Source organism: Perca fluviatilis, chromosome 20 (genome assembly GCF_010015445.1).
Source record: "Perca fluviatilis chromosome 20, GENO_Pfluv_1.0, whole genome shotgun sequence".
NCBI classification, from domain to species: Eukaryota; Metazoa; Chordata; class Actinopteri; order Perciformes; family Percidae; genus Perca; species Perca fluviatilis.
This window is the reverse complement of record NC_053131.1, coordinates 6,731,135-6,756,189: the sequence shown is the minus strand read 5'-3', so window position 1 is coordinate 6,756,189 and position 25,055 is coordinate 6,731,135. Positions and strand designations below refer to the sequence as shown.

At 39.3% G+C, this 25,055-nt stretch overlaps 3 protein-coding genes across 6 annotated transcripts; 2 read left to right on the top strand and 1 right to left on the bottom strand.

Moving 5' to 3' along the window:
• Nucleotides 1–83: 83 nt before the first annotated feature.
• LOC120548888 lies at nt 84–5,677 on the top strand. Its single transcript, XM_039785400.1, has 7 exons — nt 84–102; nt 648–792; nt 905–933; nt 2,392–2,534; nt 4,041–4,167; nt 5,055–5,232; nt 5,491–5,677. Exons 1-7 carry the CDS (start codon nt 84–86, stop codon nt 5,675–5,677), a joined length of 828 nt encoding a protein of 275 aa, XP_039641334.1.
• Nucleotides 5,678–8,787: 3,110 nt separating this feature from the next.
• vps29 (VPS29 retromer complex component) lies at nt 8,788–14,191 on the bottom strand. Of its 2 annotated transcripts, XM_039786598.1 has the most exons (5): nt 14,069–14,168; nt 12,811–12,822; nt 11,226–11,417; nt 10,444–10,679; nt 8,788–9,297 (listed from the first exon to the last, which is right to left on the bottom strand). In XM_039786598.1, exons 1-5 carry the CDS (start codon nt 14,069–14,071, stop codon nt 9,180–9,182), a joined length of 561 nt encoding a protein of 186 aa, XP_039642532.1. In that variant the 5' UTR covers nt 14,072–14,168; the 3' UTR covers nt 8,788–9,179. The 2 variants fall into 2 exon arrangements, with proteins under 2 accessions (XP_039642532.1, XP_039642533.1); XM_039786599.1 differs by lacking the exon at nt 12,811–12,822 and having other exon boundaries at nt 14,069–14,191.
• Nucleotides 14,192–14,665: 474 nt separating this feature from the next.
• Nucleotides 14,666–23,952, top strand: eif5 (eukaryotic translation initiation factor 5). Of its 3 annotated transcripts, none has more exons than XM_039786358.1 (12): nt 14,666–14,761; nt 16,077–16,305; nt 17,789–18,068; nt 18,277–18,358; nt 18,663–18,835; nt 18,945–19,056; nt 19,188–19,315; nt 20,744–20,905; nt 21,271–21,432; nt 21,868–22,032; nt 22,753–22,902; nt 23,525–23,952. In XM_039786358.1, exons 3-12 carry the CDS (start codon nt 17,997–17,999, stop codon nt 23,621–23,623), a joined length of 1,305 nt encoding a protein of 434 aa, XP_039642292.1. In that variant the 5' UTR covers nt 14,666–14,761; nt 16,077–16,305; nt 17,789–17,996; the 3' UTR covers nt 23,624–23,952. The 3 variants fall into 3 exon arrangements, with proteins under 3 accessions (XP_039642292.1, XP_039642294.1, XP_039642293.1); XM_039786360.1 differs by lacking the exon at nt 14,666–14,761 and adding an exon at nt 14,831–14,849; XM_039786359.1 differs by lacking the exon at nt 14,666–14,761 and having other exon boundaries at nt 15,976–16,305.
• The last annotated feature ends 1,103 nt before the right edge of the window (nt 23,953–25,055 follow it).

Here is a 25,055-nt window from a genome sequence, read left to right as displayed (position 1 = left end):
AGACTTTAACGCCTTCAGTTCAGCTGATTTGCATATGTATCTGGATGAAACTTGAGCAGGCAAGAAAACCTGCAAATGAGAGCATGCAAACTCTGAAAAAAGGTGTGGTGTCATCTTTGATAATAACTTCAGGTTGACTTTCAATTTTATACAGTAGAAATCTAGATCATCTCATTTGGACTATTGTAACTCTCGTGACAATGTGTGGGTCAACAGAGTTTAAACAATAAAGCTTACTAACAGACTGCCAGATTTTTAAGATGTTTTTAATAACTTTTAAGGCCGGCTCTGGCCACCTAAGTACGTCTCAGATCTTCTGACACCTGCCCGATCTCACCCCCCCACCCCCCGAGCTCCTTATCCTCTTTTATTGATGTTTAGCTTCTTTTTCTCAATGTTGTGTAACTTTTAAGCTCTTTTTAAATCCTTTTTATCTTTGTTTGTCTACCATTTTTGTGTTGGAGTGTTGAATCCAGGACATTTTACTGCAAGGCCCACTTCAACTTATTTTTCCTCTTTTGTTTCAACAAATAAGCTGTAAGACAGGACCCTCCCACTGGCCTTCAAGGTCCTGAGTGAGACCAGACAACTTCTTTACTTTAATTATGTGGACTGACCTCAGTGTGTACGGATATATTTTTAAACAGGAGTTGGATTGGCTGCTGCTGCTGCTGCTGCTGCTGCTGCCAGAGGATACTTGACTGTGTCTTTGTTTCCTGACATGAAAAAACAAGTGGCATTTGCAGAAAATCAGACGACCCACAGGCTCCATCATGCTGAGGCTATGCAAAGGTAAAGTAATGATTTCACTTTAGTGCATGCCTGCAACAAATATTCTATTCTTATGATATGTTTGTGTTCATGTCACTGAGATGACACTATAATGTTGTTCTTTCTGTTGCAGGAGTACTGCGATGAACGAATCAAAGATGGGTAAGTGTAACTCCTTAAAAGAAAAATTTTGACCCATTTTCAATGTTTTTTATATCAGAAATATGGGATTCTTTCAACCAAATTGCCCAAAAACAATGCTTTAAATGGTTTCGAAACAGTATGTTGACTAAACTTTGACATGTACCAGTCTGTGATCCACTCAACATCCTCTGATCTTAACTATTAGTCGAAATAATTCACAATTTCTGTTCTTTTTTAACTAAAAAATTAAGTATAATGTCATATAAATTAGGTTTATTTACCATGAATTAAAAGAAATGTTGAAAAAAGTGACAAAAACTTTTAAAAAGCATCAAAAGCACAGAAGAAAGCGACAAAAACTTCGAAAAAACAACAACAACAACAACAACAACAACAACAACAAAGTTTATTTTCAATTTTGACCCAGAAGGAGTTCATGGTCAACGCGAAGACAACACAAGGGTTAAATAAAAAAAAATAGGCCGCAGTGAAGAAGCAAAAATAAAAGGAAACCCAAATAATGTCTTAGCGTTTTATTCAGCATATTAAATCCAGTCTTTTCTGTCTACTTCGCTGTCTTCCGTTGGTTCCGATTTCCTCGTTAAATAAACAGAACGTGTCCAGGATCCTGTCTGCTGTGAAACCTGAGAGTCAGGTTTCCTATCGGGGACACGGCGCGTCAGGAGATCAGTGGAAAAGAAAGGAAATGCTACACCTGGGTCACGCCTGATGTGTAACAGAAAGAAAGCTCACTTGTGCTGTTTACTGATTAGAAGCAGTTTAACTAAGGCACATACAAGCTTTTGGTTTGGGCCTACATGTACCAAACTACACAAAACACTTTGACTACTTCACAAGCCAAACATGACATCTTAGAGTAGACTTACATTTAAACCTACACTTTTGAAGTGGTTTGTAGTGAGCTCAATCGTCTAATTGTCTATTTGGGAAAGTTATAAAAACCACCGGACACTTTTAGACAATCTGACAAGCAGTTCATTTGAATTCAGGTTTGTTGCCTTCACTGTCATACTATATAAAGCAGTGTTTCTCAAATGGGGGTACGTGTACCCTTGTTTAGTTTTTTTGGAGGACTGCAGGGGGTACGTGAGATCTTTTGCAAAATGTTTTTCAGTTACAAGGCTGTAGTTACTTCTACTGTCTTATTTTTCGCTTTTTTCAACGTTTTTGTCGCTGTTTTTGAAGTTTGTCACCTTTTTTTGAAGGCTTTGTCGCTTGTTTTGACTGTGGGTAGTGTAGTTTTTCTCCATAAGTTTTTTTCATTGTTCATTCGTCACACAACTATTACTATCAATTTTCCTGTGTACTGACGCATGTATTGCCCTTCTCTAAAACAGCAGGCGTTTCTCTCCACCTTTGAGCACGGTGTTGCTCAGATCAGTTCAGAGTATCCTGCCTCTCACTAAACACTATCAACTGAGTGTCACAAATGTCTGTTTTCTCTACCCCTAACAGCATTAAAAGATGCCGGTGTGTATTTCAACAATGGTTTGAAGTTCAACAGACTGCCAGCTGCAAGATGTGAGCCAACAACACAACTCCAACACGTGACGACCATACAAATCCCCAAAACCATTACCGCAGCCCCGTTCCTGAAGGTAAAACTAATCATCATGATCTAAAACATTTTCATTCACTTCAATGTCCATTTTGCTGCTGTCTGTGATCAACTGTTGTCCAAGAGTCTGTTCATGAAGGTTGTTGAATATCTAACCTGTAACTTAAGTACATTTATTCAAGTACTGTCCTTAAATACAAATTTCAGATAATTGTATTTACTTGTATTCCCCTTTTATGCAACTTTCCTACTTTTTGCTCCACTACAATTGTCTGACAGCTTTAGGTACTTTTCTGATGACAGTTTTTCCTCCCCTTCCTGTCCAGTGAACACCATGTATCTCCAGATGTTGAATGTTTGTGATAAACTGAAGGATGAAGTGTTTCTTTATGTATTTAGAAATTCTTAATTCTTAAGTTAAATAAAGTCTTTAAAAAAAGCCTCTCGGATCAGCTGGAAAATGTATCGTCACAAAGCAGAAAGCAGGGCTGTTTTTCTGACACCATGAGAAGACAGCGACGCTACATACATAAGATGATCTTATAGACCATGATGCATTGCTGTAGATTAAACTAGCCAACAGTAGGAGTTAAAGGAGTTAAAAATGAGCACAAGCTTAAACATCTACAGCAGGAAAATACAACATACTGTAGACATCAATGCAGCAGGAATATGACTCCACTTACCTTTAATTAAGTAAAGGATCTGAATACTTCTTCCACCACTGAACTTCAGTGCTGCACATTATATAAAGGCCATGATTTATAAATATATGATCTACAGTTTTTGTTTCAATCAATACTTTTTCTTTTGATACTTATAGTACATTAAACCGATGACATACTTTTACTGTAAGGTTTTAAAAGCAGGACGTTTACTTAGAGTAGGTCAAGACCACACTCTATAATTTACAAAGACCCATCAATTCCAGTAATTCCCCCAAGAGCAAGCATTTAGTGCGACTGTGGCGAGAAAAAACTCCCTTTTGGGGAGAAACCTTGGGTGGTGAGGAAAACTTCCTTTAAGGGAGAAACCTCAGGTGGTGAGGAAAACTTCCTTTAAGGGAGAAACCTCAGGTGGTGAGGAAAACTTCCTTTAAGAGAGAAACCTGGGAGAGACCCAGGCTCTTGGTAGGCGGTGTCTGACGGTGCCGGTTGGGGGTGTGATGAACAGTGGCAATAATAGTCACAATAAAGATAATGCAACTATGACTAAAAATAGTAGTTGTAGTAGTTTGTGGCGTAGCAGGGCATAGCAGGGCGTGGAGCAGGACCATGCAACCCTAATCCAAGGAAAACTGCTGGGCGAAAAAATTAAAATAAGGACTCCGGGGAATAAGCTCCCCAGAGCTATTAGTACTTTTACTTTAGGATATGAGTACTTCTTCCACCTCTGCCTTTCACTTGATGTTAAACCTTTACACCTGTTTTAGCCAGCAGTGGTTCATCCCATGTTCCAAACCAGTGAAAGGTTGTGAGAGTAGAGTACAGCAGGATGTGTGAGTGGGAATCCCTGAAGGGAAACCTGATCTGTGTTCGTCTCTCAGCACGCAGCACTCACACCAGCTCAGAAGGACTATCTGTACACCATGGCAGCTTCCTACAGCACCACACACGTGCGTCACCTCATCACCCAACACTACATGAACGTGCTGCACAGGCGCATACGGGCAGGTAAGGAAAAAAAGCATCATTGGTCCTTTTTTTAACAACACATTAAAGGAAAGTGCAAATGAAGAAAAATACATATTTTATTAATCCCACAAGGGGAAATTACATGACACATACCCAGGACCTAACTGGGTATGTTAACCCACTAATGGAGAGATTTCAGAGTGAGGGGGCTGCCCATGGACAGACGCCCCGAGCAGTTGGGGGTTCGGTAGTCTATATACACAACGTTCCACTTCCGGGATTGCTCTGTTGCCGCCAGATGTTCCGCCGGATGTCCCTCTTTTTGGCCGGATGTCCGTTACCTTCCTCTTTCTTTGTGTTGGCGTTCTAACCTCCGGTGGATTTGTGAGGACTATGGTTAACTGCTCCTCAGATCTCTGCAGGGTAAATCCAGACAGCTAGCTACACTATCTGTCCAATCTGAGTTTTCTGTTGCACGACTAAAACTACTTTTGAACGTACACATGTTCCACCAAAACAAGTTCCTTCCTGAGGCTATTTTGCTCCGTCCGGTGCTTAGTGGCGCCTAATACGGTTGTGATTGGTTTAAAGAAATGCCAATAAACCAGAGCACGTTTTTATCCCATCCCGGAATGCTGTGTGGACTAGCCAGACCTTCCTCCGCAGCGCTGTGGAGGAAGGTCTGGCAATGCAAGACCAGGGGTTCGGTACCCAGAAGGTTAATTGCCTTTTGTAAACATCTTGAGAAACTTTTGTGTGAGAATGCACTTTTAATACATTTGACTTGATTTGACACTGAGTTCCAAGCTACTTTGCAATTGCGCAATATTTTTTATTTTATTTTTTTATTTCAGGAATTTATCAAAAATATGCTTTATGTTGTCACAAAAGTTATAACGCTATTTTACTCGTGCCTCTGTTCGTAGGCTACAACCCTGAAAGAGAGGACCTTGCTGTGTGTTCCGTTATCTTACCGGGGACCGATAAGACTGATAAACCTTGCTCAGAGGTTCCTACCAAGGCCAGGCACAAGGATAAGATAAAAACTAGTGCAAGGAATACTGGGAAATCTTTCCTTCCAAAAATCCCAAACAGACGAGCCAGGTGGGACACACTTTTAACAGATATTTATTCACAAAAACACAATTTAAAAAAAGATTATGAAGATGTTTTCACAGCGATTACCCATCCATTTGGAGCAAAAGATAAATGAATCACTATTCTATAATTGCTTGTATTTATAGTAGGGCTGTCAAACGATTATTATTTTTTAATCGCGATTAATCGCTGCATTTCTATAGTTAATCGCGATTAATCGCATGTTTTATCACATGACTAAAATTCTATTATTTTGCTTTTCAGAACTGTTTTTAAGTGCCATTCAGAATCATGTTGCTGCTGCATTTCTCCATCATGCCTGCAGCCTGCAGCAGTAGGATGTGTTACGAGGAAGTATGACAGCTTGATGAAAAGTAAAGGTGCGGCAAATGGTCAAAATAGTAGCCTGTCAGGCACGACGCAAAGCCGAGTGAAGTGTAAAACAAGTTAATAAATGGCGGCATGCGATTAATGCGATTAAAAAAAATTAGCACGTTATGCTCGGCCCTTAATCGCATCGCGATTAACACGTTAATGCTGACAGCCCTAATTTATAGTTGAAAGTTATGCCATTAAAGCAGCAGAACATATTTAAACATCACCCCCACTCAGAAGGAAAAGTCCAAGAAGTAAGTCAGAAAAATGTTGGGAATTAGTTTGTTCCTCAGTAGAGGAACCTTCGTTTAAATCTCTGCTTCAAATATGTATTCATTTTATTTATTTTTTGTTGTTGTTGTCATTTTAAAGTCATTTTATGGACAAGTTTCTGTAAAATGTTTATTACATCTACAATAATTATCTTTTTGTACCAGAAAATGTTAGGGTCCATCTAATCAAATAAATATAAGTATTTAATGTATTTAAAACCATCAATGTTTAGCTGGTTATGTGTTTTTTTGATTTTGTTGCTAGGAGCCAGGATCAAGCTGTTGGAGGAGGAGGAGGAGGAGGAGGAGGGAGGAGGAGGAGGAGGAGGAAGAAGAACTGGATGATTCTCTGAGCGAAGGTTTGAGTCCACTCTCTGTGGGAGAATGGGATGATGGCATTTTCTCAGATTCATGACATTTCTATTGGAATTTAGGTAATAAACATTTTTGTGTTGATATAACCCCCCACTTTCATAGTAAAGGCCAACATACCTCCAGGTTTATTATCATTTAGCATGAAACTGGGATGATGGCTTGTGAGAAGCAGCTCAGGTTGCAGTGTGTTGTACTCTGGTGCCCCCAGTGGCAGCCACAGACAACAGTTTTAAAGACTTTAGTTTCTGGGAAATCACATGTTCAGTTCTTGGCAAAAGATGATAAATGGGATCACATCTCATGGCCTGAAGTTGATATTACTCTTTAGAAAGAATACAACCACAGGCATTTTGTTAATGAATGACAACTTCAGAATTAACTAAACAAACAGGGACAGATACTAAAAAAATACCTCGAGCTGCTGATATTACATGGCCTGAAGCCATGTTTCCTATGTGATATTTTATGGTTAATCCAACTTTAAATTAAGGAAACATTAACTTTTAACACTTTTGAGACTGAAGATAATGTCTGGTGTGAATGTAAAAGTAAAATTCTGTCATTTAGTAGTTGTTATTTAGGACCAGGTTTTGTATTTTGGTGTGTTTTTAGTCGCTTTCAGCCCAAAAGACATCAGGGTTACATGTGACAAGCTAGTAGGACTCTTTTGTCAACTGTATTAATGTATTCTTTGTAATGTAATGTATTTATGACATCAAATTTACGTTCTTTTTTTTTTTAAGTTTTACGAATGAAATTCTCCAAAAAAGCTTAACGTTTAAGTTGTGTACAAAAGATGGAAATACTGTATATCAACAGAAATAAGGCATTCATACTTTAACCATTTTACCATTAATCTCTTAACCTCTAAAAAATACTCTCATTGTATTAATTTATGTACGCTTTACACTTTTTAAAAAAATGCTAAAAGTTTGTCTCCTGTGTTGTCAGAAAGCAAGGTTCTTTTCTGGTTAAGTGTCTGCCCCTCAGAGATTTTTGGTTTAGTGTTAGAATAATTACATTATCAAGAATAGACAGAACCACTGAAGGGTCTTTCAAAGTTAATTTTTACTTGTGAACACAACAAGGAGCTATTTAAAGCACTACTCATAGTACAGAAAATGTCTAACGGGAAGCCCTCTACATACTTATTTATCCAATCATAATACAGAGTTGACGTCGTCAGTTATTATCTGGTCAGAGTCGATGACGTCTCCCTTAAATGGTCAGGGAGCGCATGTTCTTTCCTCAGCATCACACCGCGCTCAGACAAGACAGCCACTGGTTCCATGTTAACTTATGAGAGCAAGCAGTGTTTTGGTTTCTTATTATGCAAACAGTTTAATTTAACTGAGACGGAAAGAATCACAATTTTTCTAACATTTAGTTTCAACCTTTGACCCATAGTATTGATTGGTTATTAATGTTTATTATAGTGAGGCTGCATTAATGAAGAACTTGTCAAACAACTGTTCTCTCACCATGTGTCCCATTAATTTTCTTCTATAATATTGTCTTGTATTCATTTCTACTATGTACTGTATTTATTTAGTCTGGGCCGTAGTGAGTCTTTAAATATTGAGGTCATGAGACCAAATTGCCTCATGGAGCACAACCCAACATCCCTAAAGAACTAAAGAAAGGCAAACATTCTGAATTTTTTCGCCTGTTCTACATTTTATCACCACATAGAGGTCTAAATGTAGTTTCAAAGACTTTTCTACAATACCAGGAATATAATTATGGTGATGAGGAATACAAAATGACTTTCTCAGAAAGAAATCAAGAATATTGAATCAGAAAAAAATTTAGTAATTTGTCTGTAATTGTGTTGCTAAAAAACCCAAAGTGCCAGAAACAACACTAAAGACATTCACGGCTTACACGGTACAGGACAGATACTTATTTACACACCGTCAGCAAAAAGTATGTGGACATGGTGCTTTTATTTGTTTTGGTCATGACCGTTTAGCTACAGCACACAATATTTTAGACAATAAAGTGCTTCCAACTTGGCTTCAACAGTTTGTTTTTGTCTCTTTCCTGTTCCAACGTGTTAATGCCTGTGCTCAAAAAAACAGCTCCATAAATAAGTGGTTTGGTGCTGGAGAACTTAACCTTTGGGCTCACCCAACAACACTGTTGGACCTCACTAATGTTCTTTGTGCCCGAATGGGAGCAAATCCCTGCAGGAGGTTCAAACATCTGGTGGAAAGGGTGAACCCAGAAGAGTGGCGGCTGTGAAAGCAGCAGATGTGTGTCCACGCGTGGTGGAATGACATGTTCAGCTATCACATCAGGGTGCAATGTTAAAGGTGTCCACTTACTTTTTTGGCCAACATTAACTGAGAGCTGGTAGAAAATTTGGGGACTTTTGGGATCTTTAACCACTAATAACAGGAACAATAAAATACAACATCTGGATTTCCCCTTCAGTAAATGCTCCTCCTCTACTACCTCAATCACAGTGTTATCCATTATATGTACACAATCATTATTATTATTATCATTTTCAGTATTATTTAGACAAAACAAGTAATGGAGTGAAATTAGATCTTTATTGTGGTAAATAAATGAATGAAAAAAGGCCGACTACGTGAAGCTAAAGGTCTGTTGCTTACAGGACATGACGGGGGTGAAAATGACAAAACGAAAAGAAGAAAAATGGCACCAAATATTTGATAACAAATACATGTGACGTTATTGCATTCTCTACAGTTACCAAATGACAGCTTGGACACAAGCAAATGCTGATGACTTATAAACAATATAATACACGTTTCTTTTAGAGTTAAGTTACTGCACAGCTTTGTTACAGCATTAACATTTTGGTGACTGCAGGGGAGATGCTGCCCCCTGGTGGAAAAGGAATGAAACGATACACTGAGCCACGCAAACCCAACCCCTCCTCCTCCTCCTCAAGCCGTCCTTTTAAGATTTCTTGTACTCGATTCTCTCCACCTTGACGTCGTCACCGATCAGCTGATAAACGTACGTCACCACTGTAGACGCCTGGATGTCCATTAATACAAAAGAGGGGATGATGTTGCTGTAAGGAGAGGAGACAGATGTATTCTTAGGTTAGGGCATTTCCTGCACTGCTAGCTGCTGGCAATTAAAGTCAGTGTGGTTTGTACTGTTACATCCGATGTACTCACTCTGGGGAACATCATCAGATGCAGTCCTTTCCAGAAAATCTATTTGATAGTACGTAGTTTCAAAAAAAAGGTTGCTGTCGAATGCATGACTTTTACTTGTAACAGAGTATTTTTGAACTGGTGGTATTGTCACATGTACTTAAGTAAAACATCTGACTACTTCTTCCGCTCCTGGAGTTGCTCTTGCCATTGAAAAATGACAGCAACATTGTTTTGGAACTACGTTCTATCAGATAAATAGATTTCCTGGAAAGAGCTGCTACAGACACTGATGATGATACTTTAGTAAAAGTCTAGAACTATAAGCATCAAAACATACTAAAAATACCAAAGGTAAACATATCCATTATGCAGAACGGTCCATTACAGAATAATATACATTGGATTATAATTATTGATGCATTCATGTGTTCATCACTTTAATATTGTAGCTGGCAGAGATGGGGCTAATCTTATTAACTGTATTCACTGCTGGGTAGCGTTACCTATAACAATAAATCATAATTTATTAGTTGATTATATTTTGTATGAACAATCCGAATCTCTTTATTTCTCTCTCTCTATTTTAATTTCTGTCTCTACCTACCATGACTGAGATGAAACGGATGCCAGCAAATAAACACGTCATGGTGAATGCACTAATGTTTGCTGCATTAAACAACAGTCTGAGAACACAAGCAAATTTGATTTGTTTGGAATAAAGTGCTGGGCTTTCTGTGCCCATTTATCAACTTACCAATGTCTGTAGTTGTACAATTCTAATACAAAACAAATAATCACACTTCAGCTCACAGTGTCCTAATTCTGACTTATGCTGCTCACATGAAAGGAAATCGGAGGTTTTATAATCAGTGCTAAAATGGAAAAAATAATAAAAACTTTGCCAATTTGTATCTAGGCTACATGTATATGTGCTGCAAATGTAAACATGTGTTTTTATTTTTTATTTGAACGCTTAAATTGAAATGTGTCCCCACTTCCATCCTTTGTGGTTACAGTGGGAGGTGGCGTTACACCCGTGTGAATGACTCCTCTACCTTTCCAGTGCGCTGTAGGCTCCTGTGGCCGAACCAGGGTTGATGTAGAACTTGTTTTCGTTCTCGAATGCCTCGAACTTGTGCGTGTGCCCAGAGATGAGGATGTCGACATCCAGCTGTCTCTGGAGCAGCGCCAGACTGGCCATGTCGCCCCAGGGGATCACCTGGTGGCCGTGGATGAGACCGATCTTAAACTGGCCCACCGTCACTACCTTCTGCTCCGGGTAGTTCAGGTTCTGAAAGGGGAACAGTAAAGGTTTTAAGGTTTTATTCTGGTAATAATACACTTGTTCTTAGTACTGTAAACTGTGACGTGCACATGTTTAACCAGACAAAAAATAAATAAATTAACTAGCAAGGTAAAACTCAATTTGCGGGAAGGGAGTAATTACAATTTCATTACGCTGCAATTATTCTTTATTACCGGCAAGAGATCCATTTCACTTTCTTCTTGCAATTAAATATTCAGTCACATAAATTATGTCTTTTTTTTCACCCATCTGTATTCTTAGTTTAAAACCTCTGTTGGAAAATCTGTAAAATAAAAAATCTGCTGGACTTTGAAGAACAACATCATTCCCCCAACACATTGATAAGTATACACAGGCCAGTCTGGATTATCAAGTAGCTGAACTCTTAATTTTGCATTCACAGTGACAGCTTAATTAATGAATCCGTCAACATGATTAAAGAAACTGGGTTAGTCATTTTGTCATTGTATAGTGGTGTAATGAATAGGACTGTTTTTTCTTTCATTGTTGTCTACAAACACACAGACAGACCTCGTCGAAGTCTCCTCGGACTATGTGGACGTCTCCAGCGAGAGTCTTCAGGTAGTCATAGCTCTCCTTGGTGCACAGATTGCCTGTGCAAAGAATGTGCTGGATCTTCCCCGGGACCAACAGCTTCTTGAACTTGGCTGGCAGGGTGTTGCACCGGTGGGGGATGTGCAGGTCACCTAACACCAGGACCAACTGATAACATCGCACAGACACACACATGGACAGGTTAGTCAACCACCGATGAGGGAGAGTTCAGGCTGAGATGTCATTTCTGAACACTGAAAAAAGAAAGTGGGCCGAGGATAGAGCTCTGTGGGATGACACAGGTCGGGATCCACCAAAACCACTGTACTCCTCAGTTTTTTTTTCCCCAAGTTGTCTTTTTTCTTGTTTACAACCATCAAAATACTGTCCAATTTTATGTTATTGCATCCGAACAACAACCTGCTACAGTTTAATTCATTAAAGTGGCTAAACCCCTTAATTTGTAAAGCTTAAACTTTTTAAATAAGCGGTATTTGTGAGTAAGAAGCTGAGATTATTAAGTGTCCGAATTCAAACTGAGTTGTGAATGTAATTTCTTACATAATCCAAAAAAAAAAAACAGCCCAAGTGGATTGGGAAAATCTAGATTGAACCAGCAGGATTTCAGACACTTAATAGCAGATGTAGAACATGAGAGCGAGATAATTATGTTTTCACACAACACAAGAAGTCAATAAGAATCAAACACTAAAAAACCTTGAAGGTTTATACTAAACACGAAACCCATAAATAACCTTTTAACTCCACTGGCCAGCAGAGAGATGTTGTAAATGTTAGTTGTGGTTGCATGTTACAACTTTGGTGAGAAAGAAACAAACATTTCAGACCATAAATCAGTTTAGCTGATAAAACGGTGCATACAGCTGGTGAGCTTTGATACAAACCAGGAGCTGATGGACAAAAAGGAAATGTGTGCAATTAGAGGAATATTTTTTGTCACCTCATACACATGCATTGTAAAAACATTGGTATGTATTTATTTAGTCTGAGCGACTAAAGTTATTGTTATCGCATCGATCGTCATTCACTTTAAATACAAAACAGGAAACTTGGTCCGGATTGGATTTCCTTACTAAGAATTGCTAAACATTTGTCCAATCAGGACAGCTCATTATTTCTAAAGTGGAAAGCCTCCAGGAGGAGTTCTTGTTTTGAAATAGATGAGTCACTAGTAAGGACTCCAAAAAAGAAGAATCATTTTAAGTTGTGAAACATGACCTTAAAGCCTGTCTGAGTCATACTATATTTCTATACACATTCTTTAAATAATATACGGGGGCTTTAGGTTTCCTACTCTGACTTATTTCTTAACTATTTTGTTTAATGGAGTAATGAGTTTTTTCTTGTTCAGGTCAACAGTCGAGAGCAGGTGTGATTAAAGCATTGTAGCCTGCCGGGCACCAGATCCCAGCACTGTAGTTGCTGAATTAGCAGCAGAAAGAGCAAACCTCCACAGCTGTGCAATCCTGACCCCATGTTAGTGTAGCAGGCAGAACAGCGAGCAGAAAACAGGGATCCAACACAGAGCGAGGGAACTTACCCGGTGACCAGCCTGGTTGATTGCAGACAGGCAATGAGGGGTGGGAGGAGGAGAGTGGGTGAGATAGGAAGGAAGACAGGATGTGCGTGGAGATAACGACACGAGGCATGATCAATGATACAAAAAAGAACAACAAAAGACAAGAAAGAGTTGGGACAAGAGGGGGGAAAAACTGAAATTAGAAATTAAAAAGTGAATGGATTAAGTAGACAGATAATCATTCAAAAACAAAACAAGAAAAGTTAAACGACAATGTGGTTGAATCGATTGTTAATGGTTGATGGTTAGTGATGATGATAAAGCATATTTGTACATTTCACCTGACGGTGTGTGAACAAAATCATGTGGGGAAGCAAATCAAAAGTGCCGATGGGAATTTAGTTATTACAATCGACGAACAACATAGATTTAAACTGCACCTAAACTTGTCATTACAAATATCTTGCTCCTAATTATTGTACTGTCTTTTGCGTTTTTTATTGTAATATTTACATTATATATTTATGTTCTTGACTGTTACAGTACTTTTCTCTGTTGTTTATTCCCATGTCATAGGTTTATTGTATGCACCAAACGCGTGAAAGATTTATAGCCAAAGTGAAAACTTACTTTGGAAATAAATCTCGTTCTGATTCCAATTGTACAACCTATTGTCATTCCAGATAAAATGTATAAAGACAGAGAGATGAATGAATATAAACTAATAAATAACTTGCAGTTGTAGTCCGAATATGAAAACAGTTTGGTCTTACTAGTTGGCTTTAAGTCAGTTACAGTTAACTAGGTGATAAACATCAATATTGCTGGAAAGAAAGAAAAAAAAAAAAAAAGTGCCTCATATAATAAAGTAGCTGTTAGCCCGGATAGCCCGGATAGCTTACTTATTGACATACAGCAAAACAACAAAATGTCGTGATATCAACTAAACAGACAAGAATTGTTGATGAACAAACGTGACAAGCTGAAAGACCACCGTGTAAGTGAAAAGAGTGTCTTTAAGGATGCTTGGAGCTTGTTGCAGTGAATTTTTTTGGGAGACTAAACTGGCCAGCTGTCATGTGATCGTTGAGCCATCTCGGAATGAAGCTTTGCTAAAAAAAAAAAAAACTGAAATTGAGACTGTGTTGACGCGTTTAAAACCATGATGTCGCCCTCTTTACGTCGCCAACTACACTTAGAAAACATCGTGCGAGAAAAGTGCTCAAAACGCGAGCTGTAAATGTGGGAAATTGTGGCCTTTTCGCCATTTTATACTCACCATCTTCTATTTAGCTGTTTCTGCTAGTCAAGTTGAGGAAGCGCCTACGCAACACGTACAGCGTCAAGCCGTCAGCCAATGAGAGAAGAGAATGTCAGAGTATGCGTAAGATACAATACTTCCTTTTGTCCTTTCCAAATAAAACAAGTGAAACAACGTCTAATGGGTAATAAATCATGATCAATAAATCCTTGAAAGCAGTTCTGAAAGAAAGACTGCATGAATAACATTATTTTACGAGTCTGAAAAAGTCCTGCAAACGATATTATCAGTGGTGGAAGAAGTATTAAGCTTTTACTAATTATATATATTTAGCCCACTAATTAAAAAAAATAGCTATGTTAGAATCAGAATGAGGTTTATTACCAAGTGAGTTTTGACATACAAGGAATTTGCCTTGTTCATAGTTTGCTTCATTAAATATCCCCTGTAATTTTGTTTATTTCTTATTTTTAAAAGTGTAATAACTGTTACGTGTTTTTATATTATATGTGGTGTATGTGATGATTAAACTGTCCTATTCTTGTTTTGTAATATTAATGTTCTTGAATAAAAAAACGACTAAGTACGACGAAAGCGGACTTTAGTTTTTATATGCTACAACCGGAAGTTGCTACGTTTGTTGCGCCTGTTGGCTTGACGTTCGTCAGTAAAAGCGACGTTAGAAGCAGTGTTTCGCAGAACATTCGAGAGGTAAGGAGCGAAATAATTTCATCACGTTTTCTTGGGCCTCATTCTGATGTGGATTTCACATCGATGGTCGTAATTCCACGGAACAAATGTAATTCGCTAAACCAACGTTACATGTTTCGGTCAATCATATATTATCTTTACCCAACCGCGTCGTCAGGCTAGGAACTGCGTAGCTAGCTGCGGAACGTCTTCGCTTTAGCATCTGGGCTCTGGCTATTTCCCGGAGTGCCTAACGTTAACGCTGTGAGCGCCTATTTATATAACTGACTAACGACGAAGCTGTTTTGAGACGCACAATATACTCTTATCACCTTGAGGATACATGTACGTTTATGAACGTATTTTGTTATAATTTGGGGGTGATGTAACGATGATACACGTGTACTAGCTAGACTTAACGGAACCTTTGGGAATCGTCCTGACTGGTTATGCTGCAGTCAGGTGCTCCTCGGATTTTCCCATTTCATTAGTTGGGGAAGTCGTTCTCCTGACTTCGATGTGTGTTCGTGACTCGTTAAAACATGGATGCTATAAAGAAAATGTGCTGTATTTTATTGTTCAGACGTAGAACGTGTAATCAACACGATGATAGCGGTTTACAGTTTGAAGGTTTATATTAGTGACTGATTTTGTCCAAGACTTGTTGCTGCACCAGTGACGTAACATTACGTTATCTCAAACCGCTCAAATATTGCTATACCTTATTTGTTAATTCTAATAAGAATTTAAATCATATTAGTTACCAAAGTAAGTTTTCACTGGCAAGGAATTTACAATAAGGTGAAGTACTGCTACAGTCTGTAACATAAATACATAATAGATGTATTACAATTTTTAAGTGTATAAAGACACTGTTTAAATAACTTTTCTAACTAATCTAGGTCACTCTACGTGGGCAGCAACTATAACTGTTACAACCTAATAATACCAAAATACAAATTACATGTGAGCAACAAAATTGAGATGCAATAGATACATTTATAAAAAGTTTCCTATCATTAACCCAATATTTACTTTAGTCCGTCATGTTACTGCGTAATATAACGCCAACTTGGCATGTCGTGTAGCAAAACTTTAGCAGACTTTACGAGTTGTTCAGACTTGAGGGGGCATTTATGTTAATATTCCCAGTCGCGAACTAAGTTTTCCGATTATTCCGACACCACGTGAATGCTGCATATGTTTTTATAATACTGTACGTGACGGTCGAGCTACACACCCAATGAACGACATTGGCTGTCATACCTGATGATGCTAACGTTGGCATTTTTAGTCCGCAGTTTGTATGGATAACAATGCGCCTCTTCTCCCAAAGGTTCCCCAAACCCCGAGGACGTTCCGGATAATAACCCCCTTCTGTCTCTGAGCCTGGCGCCTGCACTGTTTGGACGCTTTCGGGTGTTTAACTGTGCATCTTTGGGAGCCGAAAAACCATTAAGAAACCCTGCTGCAATCAATACAACACCAGCGCCAACCACCGACCACCGTTCACTGCGGCTCTTGGACGATCAGCGTTGTGTTTATGTCTTTGTTTTGCGAAAACGGTAAGTTGTGGGAATAATTCATGTCCCGTTTTAGATGTTTGGCGATATGTATGATGTGTGGTTAGTCTCTCGGCGTTGTTATTGTGCAATATGACGTGTTTTCTGTGCCACTGTATCAAAATGGCGTCTCCCAGTCCCCTCACTCGTGTGCAGTGACTGTATGACGCACTCTGCACCAAGCAGCCGGCTAAGCTAGTTAGCCTCCGTATGAAAACTACTCGACCCCTGCCCTTCTGAAACTCCTCAGTCCCGGGTGTCACTGTCAAACCGGCTGGGAGTCATTTCGTGTCGGCTGAGTTAACTACAGACTTGCCGGTGTTAAAGCCGTGAGCAGGGGCAGAGTTGTTTAGCAGCTCCTAGGCCTCCTGTTTGTGACCTAATAACAAGAGAAGGCCTTATGTGACTAAAGCCAGAGGCCCTCATTTAAGACAAAAGGCTTCGCAAAACAATTTTTGTACGTGTATGACCACAAAAGAATCCAGTATAGTGCTTGGGTTTTAGTTTTCTTTTAATTAATCGGTCTTGCTTGCTCACTGTTGGGTCACATGGATATTTGCTGGATTTGATTTTGCCAGCAGTATTTTCTGAGGCTTTTCACATTTGTAATCTACCAATGCAGGTATTTCAGATCAATCTTGTTTAAGCGGAGACGTACACTAATTGTATAAGTGACCTCTCAGTATCCCCCAGCTGTCTCTGGGCTCTCTATTGCCCGTCCTTCTGGACTGACGAACATGTATCATAATTCGGTCTGGCTAAATGGTGGCAGTCACCATGAGAATCATCATTCACTGCAGAATTTGAACTATCAAGAGTACCAAACAACTTTTAATATAAAAATAAATGATTTCATCAGTGTTGTAATTAGTTGGTCATATAACAATAATAAAAAATAAATAAATCACCACAATTTCCCAGAACCTTTTAATTAATCCCTTCAAATTGCTTATTTTGACTGACCAACAGCCTAAAACCCAAAATATTTAGTTTGCCATCATACAAAACCAAGCCATTAAATATTGACCTTTTTAACCAGGCTAGAAGCTCAAACCAGTGGGTTTTTGGAAATACAGAAAATAAACTTTAAAATAAATCAATTATACTGATTTAATAAATGTATTGGAGTGTTCTCCCTGAATTCTGGCACAGACTTTAGAAGAAACACAACTGTATATTTGCACATGTGGTACTGGGCAAACAGCAATTTGCATTCAGTGTAAAGTACAATTTAAAAGAAAATATTTGGAAGAAGAATAAACTGTATTAAATCAAAGTTTTAAAGTGCTGTACGTGGTTGAACCAGGAACAGAAACACTTCAGGACTGCAACAAAGTAAAATTTGACAATTAAAATAAGTTTAGTTCTTAACTTTCTCCATTCAGTCAAGTTAGCTAGCAGAGGCTACTATGAAGTTGCTGTTTATTTTTATTTCTTTTTTTTTTAAATTTAAATATTCATTATTTTTGTCACTTTCCTCTTTCAGAGCTGTTGCGCAGCCGTTGGAACCTGTGTGGTGGAAATCTAGCCTTCAAGAAAGGAGCTTGCGGCCACAGCGGCACAGCGTTTTTCATGTCAGAGACAGAGCGCGCTTGCAGTCGTTTATGTCATCCCCTCTTTTCCAGACAGAAGATCCCGAAAAATCCCCAACCAAGATCCTTTTATCTTACTGATAGTGCTAACATCCAGCCAAAATGTCTGTCAACGTCAACCGCAGCGTGTCAGACCAGTTCTATCGCTACAAGATGCCCCGTCTGATTGCCAAGGTAACTGCTCGCTGTGATGGGTTTGTTGAGTTGCAAATATTAAAAAATAAATAAATAAATTATTACAGAAGTTGAGAGAACACCAGCTTCATCATGTTGACTGTAATCAAATTCAAGTTGCTGAGATAAGATTTATGAAATACATGTAAAGGAATGACTGTAATGTTGGGTGTTGATGGTCTGTTTTCTGTGTCTTTCTCTCATCCAGGTTGAAGGCAAAGGGAATGGAATCAAGACGGTCATTGTCAACATGGTTGATGTTGCAAAGGCACTGAACAGGCCTCCAACATGTAAGTAACACATGCCATGTGCTGTATCCTCTTCGGTTTGTCTTACTCCCACCATCTGGCCTGTGTTACACCAAGGAAAAAAGTCAATTCATACCCAGAAATAAACCAAACTTAAATATTTGTAGAAATGTACAGCTGTCTTTTAACCCCTGCTGCGTTCCTGTTTCGAAGCTTTACTTGCATTTCTCCCTTATCTCTTCTGAATTTACTTTACAACACGTAGGGATTATATATAAAACTGTGATATTTTAGAACCGGCTAACCAGATGACCCATTTCATTGCGCCATCTGATCTTCTTCACAGACCCAACCAAGTTTTTTGGTTGTGAACTCGGTGCTCAGACCCAGTTTGATAGCAAAAACGACCGTTACATCGTCAACGGTTCCCACGAGGCGAACAAGTTGCAGGATATGCTTGATGGGTTCATCAGGAAATTTGTGCTGTGTCCCGAGTGTGACAACCCTGAAACTGATCTGGTAAATATTTCCCGGCATCTGTAACCGAGATCCAGTGAAGACTTGATTGTGTAGCTTTTTTATTTTATTTATTTTTTACATCTAAATATTTAATTTTTCTTTCTTTCAGCATGTCAATCCCAAGAAACAAACCATTGGCAATTCCTGTAAGGCCTGTGGATACCGCGGCATGCTCGACACCAGACACAAACTCTGCACGTTCATCCTCAAAAACCCACCAGGTCTGATTTTTAGCTCTTTCTAATAGAAGCATAGTTGATGGTCCAGCTCCCTGTTGTGTCAAACATAATCTGAACTTGCACTTTTTGGCGCAGATTTTGATGTACTAACTGTTTTATTTCTCCGATAACAGAGAGCACAGAAGGTGGGTCCGCATCTGTAAAGAAAGAGAAGGAGAAGAAGAACCGCAAGAAGGACAAGGAGAACGGATCTGGCAGCGAAGCTGGAAACCAAGAAAACTTTGACGCTCCTAATCCTGTGGTGGGTCGTTAGTTCAGGATCGGGCAACTAGAGAGTCTTTAGCAGCTACTGTACATTTCCACCGGTGTGCGAGTCAGTTTCTCAACAGCAAACACACAGCCTGATGATTCCAGTCAGACACCGAACCACTGTGTTATTTGCTCACTTTGAGAAAAGGTTTGTGTTAGCTCAAAGTGCTCGCTGAGTTCAACGTCCCCGTGAGCAGCTGACTCATTGTCAAAACAAAGATCAGAAGTCCCTCCCTATCGCGCAGTCCAGTGTTGCTCTTGATTCTTATTTAACCAGTGTGGTGATGAGCTTTATCGACTACAGTTTTGTTGACAAAATCTGGTTTTACCGTTTAAAGCAAGTAGTCCAAAGTGACAGCTTCAACAGAAGAAGCCTCGAGCCTCAGTAAACATTTGCAGTTAGATAAGATGATTAGGCTGTTTACTGCTGCATCCAGAGGTCAGTTCTCTGAGCAGGAAGACTGGATGTCATTTAAAGAATGGTTTAACCAGTTAATTGAACTTCTTTTGTGGGATTAAAAACTCATAAATGATTAGTCAAAGCAGAGTATTTTAACTCTTAAACATGTCTGGAGGGGCTCTTTAAAGACCAGGTCAGGGTATCTGAAATGTGAAAACTAACCAGTACTTGCCTGGTTACTCATACACTCCTTTTATTTTATTTTTAGGCAACGTTCTCATACGGCTGCTTGTTTTTTCTTTCACACGGAAACTGAATAAAAAGCAGCGTTACTAATTGTAAGTTTCCCAGAACCAGGATTTTTTTTATTTTCTTTTTTTTTTTCTGAGCTTTTGCCCTGCTACTAAAGGCATCAACCAATCCCGTTGTCTTTTACTCGGGAGGGTTATAATACAACAGGAGGCTGTTTTCCAAACATAAACAGGAAACTTTATTACCCATTAACCTTGACCAAGGCAGCATTTACCTGAGACCCTTTTCTGTTCTTACCTTTGACAAGCCAAAGGCCAGGGCAAATATTTTCAACAAATGTTGAAAATCTCCACCTGTATGAATAGTTTTGATGCAAAATATTGGTCGTTCCTGTCTGCGCAGACGTATGGCCCCATGTATGAATAAGCACGGATTAATATTTCACTGTTTCAGCGGTTACACTTTACTTTAACTTTTCTACATAAGGCTGACATGACACTGTCATGAACATGTCATAAAACATTATAAACAAGTCATAAACGTTTATGACATAACTTTAGTAAGTCATTCAGTTTTGTCATGACACGTTATGTTTAGGGTTAGGGTGACATGACCGTATCATGTAAGTGTCATGTATTCATGTCACTCTTATGTAGAAAACTTAAAGTGTTACAGTTTCAGCTTATTCCAACGTACTGTATGGAAGACCCTGCCGTTAAAACTTTTAGAGTGCATTTCAATCCGTTTTTCGGACCTTTCCGTTGTCAGGATGGAGATGACGATGATGAGGACTGGGCAGAGGAGACTACAGAGGAGGCACAAAGGAGGCGAATGGAGGAGATCAGCGACCACGCCAAGAACCTGACACTCAGCGAGGACCTGGAGAAACCACTGGAGGAGAGGGTCAACCTGTTCTACAACTTTGTTAAAGTAAGGATTCAATTCTTGGTCTTTAATCACGTCCTTATTTATTTTTAATTCCTCTCAAAGTCTAATTTAGCTGTAATGATTGAGACATCGCTGCCAATTTTGAGTTCATCTTAAAAAAAAAAAAAAAATGATGTGAAATGATACATAATGACAAATTTCCCCTCACGAGAGTTATGAGCTGAAAAGAGATCTTGAGAATTTAAAAGTGTGTTGATTCTTAATAACTTTAAAACTTTATTATACGATTTAGCTTCTAAGTGTAAATTCTCAGTTCTTCACAGAAGAATAAAGGGCAACATGAAGGGACCATTTAAATCTTGACTTGTGTGTCCACCCCTCTTAACTTTGCTGCGCTCCATTTGCAGCACAAGAAGGAAAATAAAACCATCGACGGAGCCGATAAGGAGATCTTGGCGGAGGCAGAGCGTCTGGATGTGAAGGCCATGGGCCCCCTCATCCTCAGCGAGCTGCTCTTCAACGAGAACATCCGCGACCAGATCAAGAAGTACAAGCGCCACTTCCTGCGAGTGAGTTGAATGATGCACCACTGTAGTTGTCACAAGGCCATCTTTGGGCCCAGATGGGCCGATTGGAAACTGCAACATCATGCCTCATTTTCTTCGATGAATCTCAAAACATTCCCTCCTGCACTTTGAAACATGTCTGTAGATCAAATGTAACACCATATTCTTTTTTTTATTTTTTTTTATTTGTGCATATACAAATTCAAAACTAAGAAATGTACAGTAATAATAATAAAATGCACAGATGGGATAAACCAAAAAAAATAAATCAGAGGGCTTGTAAAAGTAAGCCACCTAACATTGAAATAAAGGAGCCAAGGAAGATAACTCCTCCAGTAAGGTATATCTGCACTGCGTTTAAACCCTATTGTCCTCTTTGTGGCATTGAGAGGGAGTGCTTGCTCCTGACTGTTTTGTGATTTTTAAATTCCCACTCAGTTCTGCCTGAGCAACAAGAAGGCCCAGAAGTATCTGCTGGGAGGCTTTGAGTGTGTCGTGAAGCTGCATCAGAACCAGCTGCTGTCTCGGGTTCCCATCATCCTCAAAGACCTGTACGACGCAGACCTGCTGGAGGAAGACGTCATATTCGCCTGGGCAGAGAAGGTGGGAGAGTGGCGGTAGCTTTATGTTTTTATTTAATATTAAATGTATACAATGGTCTGAAATGCTGAGCATGGGTATTATTTTGGCCAGAAAATCAAAAAGAACTTGGAGAGAAAATAGTTTTATTTTTTATTTGTTTTGTTCCATGTCAAGTCTCAGCACGTGTTTTTAACTGATATAAATTGAAAAAAATCAAAGTTGGTATATGTAAGTATTGGCATTAGGGCATATTTTTGGCTTCTGTGAGGGTTTAATTTTATGCAACTGTTACATTAGAATAAAGCGATCAGTTGTTGTCTGTCAACTTTAAACATGGTCATAAGTTTTGTTAAACCACTTTTGCACATTTTAAACTAGAATTCATGTTTTTATCAAACCACATATGTGAAGAAAATGGCAGATATTTGCACTGGCTTCCAAAAAAAAGGGTTATCATCTTTTAAATATCCAGCTGTGAATTAATCGTGTCAACTTACTTTGTGCCTTGAAATTTCCTATACGTTTAATTTGGTAAGAGTTAAATTGCCACATAAGTCGGTTATTGTCAAAGTATTGTATAATTTTACTTTGGGCACTGTCTGTAGTAAAGCCTTTAAATAATCACCACTAATGTGGTTACATGTTTGGATTATCGTTGCTTTTCTTTCTTCGTTTTTTTTTTTTTTATCACTGTATTTGTCCGAGCTGTCACCAACCAGACTGCCTGTGTGTCTCCACCAGGTTTCTAAGAAGTACGTCTCGAAGGAACTGGCCAAAGAGATCCACGCTAAGGCTGCTCCTTTTGTCAAATGGCTGAAGGAGGCCGAGGAGGAGAGCGAGGGCAGCGAGGAGGAGGAGCAGGAGGAGGAAGATGACGACGAGAACGTGGAGGTAACAGACGTAGATCACTTTATCAACATTGTTTTACAAAGTCGTGTTTTTATTCTACATTAAATCTAAATGATTGTATGTAGAAAAAAATGTAAACAAATGTCTGTAGCTGCAGTCAATACACTTCTCATCAAACCTGCTCATCAGAACATTCCCATTTTAATGTTTTATTAGACCCTTCTATATGCAAATATCAAAACTACCACAGAACTCTATCTATTTTCATTAAGGAAGTGATGAAAACTAAGCTGTTCTCAAATTAATCTTCTGGAGGAAAGTCCCTCTGTATTCTTAATTTAAATTTATGATGTATACGTAATGGGCATGATTATTATTATTTTTTATCATAACCGTAAGTCCAGTATCAAATTTGAGTTACCCAACACTGAAAATTGACTTTTTAGTGTAGTAAGACACATCTTGTGTAGAGTAGTTAACTTTTGAAATGAACACATTTGATTATTTGTAAATTCTGGATCGGATGTTCTCTTTAACGGAGTAATTGAATGTTTTATAGAAAAACCTACTTGTATGTTTACCTAAAGCAGCCTTATTCCAGACACCAGTGTGCGTTAAAGGTTGGATGATAAAAGGTAAAGCTGGTGGTGTTCTCTACCCTCAGGTGGTCTACTCCTCCTCTGCCCGCGAGCTCAAAGTTGAGACTGTGAAACCAGACAAGCCTGAAAAAGAAGAGGACGACATTGACATTGATGCGATCTGAGAGACTCCGATGATGATGATGATGATGCTTTTCTTGTGTTGTGGCTTTGACTCACGATGCCCTGTACCACCTAAATGGCTGGCCTCCTCCCCCCTCCTTAGCTTACCCCTCCACCCCAACCCTCATCTGCTTTGTGGCATGGCTTAACATAGCGCTTTACTTGCTGCACATTAACTCTGATATTTTGAGATGTATTCAGTTAATAAAATGAAGTCGCTTTTGGGATTTTAATCATGGGTGTTTGGGGATCGTTTTGACTGCACATTTTTCTTTTTTGGTCCCTGTATTTTTCCAGTCAATAAAGAATGAATGTTTTGCTATCCACCACACTTGTTTTGTTTTAGTTTTTTTTTTTGTTCAAACATGCAGTGGGAAGAGCTGCAGTTTATTTATCGAAGACATACGTTGTTTAGTAGAAGATCCAAATTGTAGAAATATAAGTAATTAGTTGACAAATTAATCTTAAAGTAATTTGAAAGCAAAAATGCCAAGAATTCTTTGCTTTCAGCTTCTTGAATGTCAGCATTTTCTGGTTTCTTTGTCTTGTATAATAGTAAACTAAATATTCTGTTAAAAACGGTATATTGTGATGGAAATTTTTTTTCACTTTTTCCTGGCATTTTAAGAACTTCACGATTTTAAGCGATTATGAAAACAAAAAATCCTCATGCTGTGTATAAAAAATAGTTTTGAGTTGTTTGAGACAATATTTGAAGTTTGAGCTACAGGTTGCTGGTCTGCCTGCAGGGCATTACTTCCTGACAAACCTCCACTGACAGAAATCAAGTGAGGCTTTTTGGGGGAGACGGCTCAAACCCCTCTACCAGATCTTAACGTGTCGTCAGCTGGGGACCACCGTTCACGGTTTCACTCCTTTACCCCCAGTATGTCTCCTGGTGGCAGAGCGATGGCGGGATCTCTCCCTGCCACCCCCTGCTGATACCCTAGGTGTTATCTGGCCCTTAACTCTTTGCCTTCCTCCTCCACCACAACCAGAAGCAACCTTTTTTACGCCTCTTCTGCCAGATTGTAGATGGCTTTGCGATGCCTCGCTCCTGTAGCACCCTGTCTCGAAGCAGTCGAGGAGGCGACAAAACCCCGGCACCCCACCTCCACTGGGTATGTGACCGCCCTCCATTCAGCCTCCCTGCACTCCACAGCCAAGTCAGAGTACTTTGACTGCTTCCGCTCATGAGCCGCTTAGAGCCCCCCCTTCCACGGCACTGTGAGCTCCACCATCAGGACCATCTTGCAGGCCACCGACCACATCACAAGGTCAGGGCGGAGAGAGAGATTTCCACTATTTCCCTTAGGGACTGAAGCTGCTTCCTCAGGTCAGCCCTTAAGCTCCACTCCTCGCCAGGTGGGAGAAGACTTGCTGTGCTCCTTGGGCCCCGGGCGTTGCCACTCTCCCCAGCTCTCACAAACTGGA

What these genes read in the sequence shown, in the direction of transcription:
- eif5 (XM_039786358.1), top strand. Translation starts at nt 17,997, where the DNA reads ATGTCTGTCAACGTCAACCGCAGCGTGTCAGACCAGTTCTATCGCTAC. An exon ending in ACAACCCTGAAACTGATCTG is followed by an intron (nt 18,836 to 18,944) that starts GTAAATATTTCC and finishes TCTTTCTTTCAG; the next exon opens with CATGTCAATCCCAAGAAACA. An exon ending in TATTCGCCTGGGCAGAGAAG is followed by an intron (nt 22,033 to 22,752) that starts GTGGGAGAGTGG and finishes TGTCTCCACCAG; the next exon opens with GTTTCTAAGAAGTACGTCTC.
- LOC120548888 (XM_039785400.1), top strand. An exon ending in CATGCTGAGGCTATGCAAAG is followed by an intron (nt 793 to 904) that starts GTAAAGTAATGA and finishes TTTCTGTTGCAG; the next exon opens with GAGTACTGCGATGAACGAAT. An exon ending in ATCCCAAACAGACGAGCCAG is followed by an intron (nt 5,233 to 5,490) that starts GTGGGACACACT and finishes TTTGCTTTTCAG; the next exon opens with AACTGTTTTTAAGTGCCATT.
- vps29 (XM_039786598.1), bottom strand. An exon ending in TCCGAGGAGACTTCGACGAG is followed by an intron (nt 10,680 to 11,225) that starts GTCTGTCTGTGT and finishes TTCCCCTTTCAG; the next exon opens with AACCTGAACTACCCGGAGCA. An exon ending in GCCTACAGCGCACTGGAAAG is followed by an intron (nt 9,298 to 10,443) that starts GTAGAGGAGTCA and finishes CTCTCCTTACAG; the next exon opens with CAACATCATCCCCTCTTTTG.